At 43.7% G+C, this 4,430-nt stretch overlaps 1 protein-coding gene across 1 annotated transcript in view; it reads left to right on the top strand.

Annotated features, from left to right (window-relative positions):
• LOC119414883 (vasoactive intestinal polypeptide receptor-like) overlaps window positions 1-1,375 on the top strand; it is a 37,516-nt gene extending 36,141 nt beyond the window's left edge. Inside the window, exons 6-7 of the mRNA XM_037682003.1 lie at window positions 1,179-1,308; window positions 1,361-1,375. Coding sequence (XP_037537931.1) covers window positions 1,179-1,308; window positions 1,361-1,375 — 145 coding nt within the window. The remainder of the gene's footprint in view (window positions 1-1,178; window positions 1,309-1,360) is intronic.
• The last annotated feature ends 3,055 nt before the right edge of the window (window positions 1,376-4,430 follow it).

Raw genomic sequence — 4,430 nt, 5'->3', positions numbered from 1 at the left:
ATGTATGTATGTATGTATGTATGTATGTATGTATGTATGTATGTATGGATGGATGTATGGATGTATGGATGTATGGATGGATGGATGGATGGATGGATGGATGGATGGATGGATGGATGTGGGGTTCTGTAGATAAATTCTCAACATTTATCTTCTCAGCTCTTTGAACAGCCTCAGTTTGGACTAAGAGCTCGTCTGAGCTCAGATTAAACTGGATTACTGCCGTTTTATTTTAAAACAACACTGAACACCAACGTTTCATAGCAGTTCTTACAAATGCTGTTTTATGAACCCGTACAACAAAAGCAGTTTTTCAGTACAGATTCAGATGAAATTCTGTGATTATTGGGGGCCACAGATGGCTGTAGCTCTTCTAATGCAGCTAAGCTAGGCTAATGGCTAGCCAAACAAGAGCCTGTTTTATATCTTTCTTCAGGCTCTTAAAACAGCTCTTTCTCTGTAATGTCAAACCGCCTGTCACATTTTAGTGTTAGCTAATGCAGCATTCTTTTCCACCAGTGTGACATTTATAAGAAAGAGCTGTTTTATAAGAAAAAAAGTAACGTAAAAAAGGAAAACTAAATAAAACAGGCCATCGTGTTGCTAACTGTTAGCACAGCCTGGAGAAAGACTTCTCTGACTGATGCAACTGATGAGATGTTGCCAACATCTGAGAGCAACTTGACTGAACATAGAACGACTGAGGTTGTTTTAGGGTGGCAACATTCACTTTGACTCGGACTAGTCTTTATTAACTTACCAATTCGGACAGCATGATGCAACAGGTAAGATACTAACTGTTCATCACACAAAGTATATATCAAAATATCCCTTTATTACTCCCATGTTTTTGCATTGTGAGATTCATAGTGAAAGCACACTGCATTAAAAAGAAGTAACTTCCGTTATCACTGTCTTAAAATACATTTTGCACATTTAATGTTGCTCGTACGTTTGTTTTTTTCACCTATTTGTAATGATTTTACCTGTACTGTATGTAAACATTTCTGAACAGCTGATTGGAGTCAGCTAAAAATCTTCTGCTTGTTGTTCATTGTTTTTTTGCTCTGACTGGTAAAGGTTTCCAGTTGTGCTCATGACAATAAACACTTTGAATCCTTTGTGATCTGCCTATTTATTCTTGTTTATCATTTGAATAATTGTTTTATTTTTTCCAGGAAGCTCCACTGTACAAGAAACTACATCCACATGAATCTGTTTGTGTCTCTCATACTGAAAGCTGTGACTGTTTTCATCAAAGATGTGGTTCTGTACGACGTCGGCGAGACGGACAACTGCCAGGCATCAGTGAGTCTTCTGTCCTCACATCTGTCCATAACTGGTGCGCTCACTCTTTCAGATCTTACAGACCTAAAGGCTTTGCCTCAGAGTTTACCTCATGTTCTGGGTGTAGCAGTGTTTGCCAAGTCCGTCCCACTCCAGGACGATGTTTTCCTATTCCTCTGTCCAGCAGGATGCTGTGAGAGTTCCTGTTTGCTCAACATTAAATCTACAGCACTGCCTATAAATCATATTTAGAGCTGCAATGTCTTACTTTATCTCGACAACAACTTTACCAAAAGTGCTAAGTTAAAGAGTAAAAAGAGGCCTGGATGTGGCGCAGTTCTTATAAATCCAGCAGGTTTAATCTCATTTGATTGATGAAGCCAGGAACCTCTGTGCAGTTTTCTCACGTCTCACTTCATTAAAATCAACTGCTATATCTCCAGACAGAATGACATCATCAGACTGTAAATCACCCTCGCCTTTATCTCTGAGTGCTGATGCTTCATGACGGACTTGAGGTTTTTTTTTCTCTTTGGGACACAGATTGTGCCGCTTCGAACACAGCTGCTACATCTCCCAAACGTTTCCAAACTCCAAAACTTTCAAAAGTGTAGTTTTAAAAGCAGAAAAACTTTGTCAGTTCATTTAACTTGGAATGATGAGCTTAGATTAGAGAATCCATTCTTAAAGAAACTATATAAATGTAAACATTGCCAAATTGGATTGTTGTCAAACAACAATTTAAGACCTTTAATGGTATATGGACTGTACTTACCGTATTTTCCACCGTACACGTTGCACCCCCTTATCAGTCCAAATATGTCTAATGAAGTGGAAAAATACATGTATACGTTGTTTTGCCGTATATGTCGCATCTATTATGCGTCACCACTGACAACCCGGAAATGTGGGCTGGTGTTGTGCCAAAAATCGACTGGCTGCCAAATGGAGGCCACGGGAGCGTGCACAGGAAGACTTTAACAAGAATATAACAAGATAAACACTTAAAAACAATTATTTGTTTGCTCGAAATTATAGTAAATGTGTGTCTCAGTCTAACATTTCCTTAATAAATGCACTTTGATGGTCAAATCAGCTGCAGTTCAAAAGCAGATACGCAGAAACATGAACACGCAGAGGGCGACTCGTGCATTTCTTTGAAATTTAATAAGATAACCACCTTAAAACAATTATTTGTTTGCTCGACTTTATAGTAAAGATGTGTCTTGGTTGAACTTTTACTTAATAAAAGGACTTTAACGGTCAAATCAGCTGCATTTCACAAGTATTTGCTGCCTCGGTGCTCTGGGAATGCGCATACAGGGAGGAAATAGTGAAGGAGGAATGCTGAGCATTTCTTTGAAATTTAACAAGATAAGCACATAAAACAATTATTTGTTTGCTCAACATTAAAGTATAGGTGTGTCTCAGTTGAACTTTTACTTAATGCACTTCAATCGTCAAAAATGAGCTGCATTTCTCTGGGGCTGTGCAACGAAATGAAGCTGGTTTGATGGTTGCTCCAGGCGAGCTGGACGAAGGTGGCAGGCTATGGCAAGCCGGTTGTGTCACTAATAGCCAGTTATACCTATTAGGTGACACAACTGCATGTCATGCTACTCTAGCGCCATCTAACGGCTGAAAATAGTAGTGTTCAATAGTTTCAGTCAGAATGAAAGAGAACAGTCATATCTCAGCCAAGAACTGGTTTATAAATATGGTGGAAAATCCATAAATTAGTCACTTTGGTATTTATAATGTTGTGTATAAGTTACAGGGCATGTAAATTATGCAAAAAAAAAACCCAAAAACATGATTTATTGGGCAAAAATACGGTACATGTAAGGATGTTACTTTTCTGTGGCCCGGTGTGTCTGTTTCCCTCGTGCTCCCTCATTAGTTTCCATTGTTGCCACCTGTGTCGCGTCCCAGCTGTTTGTCATCAGGTCTCGTCTTCTCCCTGTATTTAAGTCATCCTATTCTGTCTTGTTCTTCGTCGGGTCGTCTTCGTTGGGTACGCTTCCTTGGGTCTCCTGAGTCTCTCCTTGTCTTCCTGGTCCCTCGAGTTCCCCATGTCTCCTGAGTTCCCCGTGCCTCCTTCCTTGCTTATGTAAGTTTTGCTGCCCCGTCAGCTCGTTTATTTTGTACTTTTCATTTATCATTAAAAACCTATTTTTGTATATCTGCCGAGTTGAGTCCCTGTTCTGCACTCTGGGTTCGCTCCGACCATAAATCCTAACAGTACGACCCGACCAGAACAGAACCCAGCGGGCAGGGTTCTCACTCGGCAACACTCACCCATTTTTGTTTTTTCCCTCCTCGTGCCGTGATGGACGAGCTCCTCTCCGTCTCTGTCCATCCACCGTCCCACCGCCGCCGCGGTGGACGGTTCCGGAGGCAGTCTGCGGCGGCCGGCCCGGTCTCTTCAGCCGAGCAGAACTTCAGAGCTGGTTCCGGTGTTTTCGTGGGAGCGGGGTTCGCCGCCTCACCTCCCAGGTTTCCGGTGGGGGCGAGATCCAGCGTCCCACGGGAGCTCCGGTCCACTCCTGCTCGATTCGGTGAGTCCGGTCCGGTTGACGTCACTGGGGCGGGTTCCGTCGCCTCACCTTCCAGGTTCCTGGTGGGGGCGGAATCCGGCCTCTCACCGCCACTCTGCGCCGCGGCTGTTCGACCCAGCCTGGCCGTACCTCCGGAGAGTTTTCTTTGTGACACCGTGGGGGCGTGTCCCGCCGCCTCACCTTCCAGGTTTCCGGTGGGGGCGGCACCCGTCACCACACCCACTCATACAGACCTTCCTTTTTTTCCCCCTGAGGATATTTCTCATATTAATCAGACAATTCTCAAACTATTTAGTTCTGCTAAAAGAAACCCGTCCTCCTTTGATTTAGTTTTGACCCAGATGGAGGATTTTTTACTTTCTATCCCAGGCCTTTCTTTGCTCCCCGAGTATGATTTTTTGTTAACAGAAATAGAGACTCTAAAGACTCCTGTTGCAGCCATTCCTGAGGTGGACCCCACGCCACACGCAGCCTCTGAGGTGGCTCCTCATCTCTCCGTTTCCGAGGTGGTCCCGGCAGACGCTCCTCACCTCTCCGTCTCCGAGGGGGTCCCGGCTGACGCTCCTCATCTCTCCTACTCCGAGG

The sequence above is a fragment of the Nematolebias whitei genome, chromosome 9 (genome assembly GCF_014905685.2).
Source record: "Nematolebias whitei isolate Nwh7 chromosome 9, NemWhi1, whole genome shotgun sequence".
Lineage (NCBI taxonomy): Eukaryota > Metazoa > Chordata > Actinopteri > Cyprinodontiformes > Rivulidae > Nematolebias > Nematolebias whitei.
This window is presented reverse-complemented; position numbering and strand designations above follow the sequence as displayed.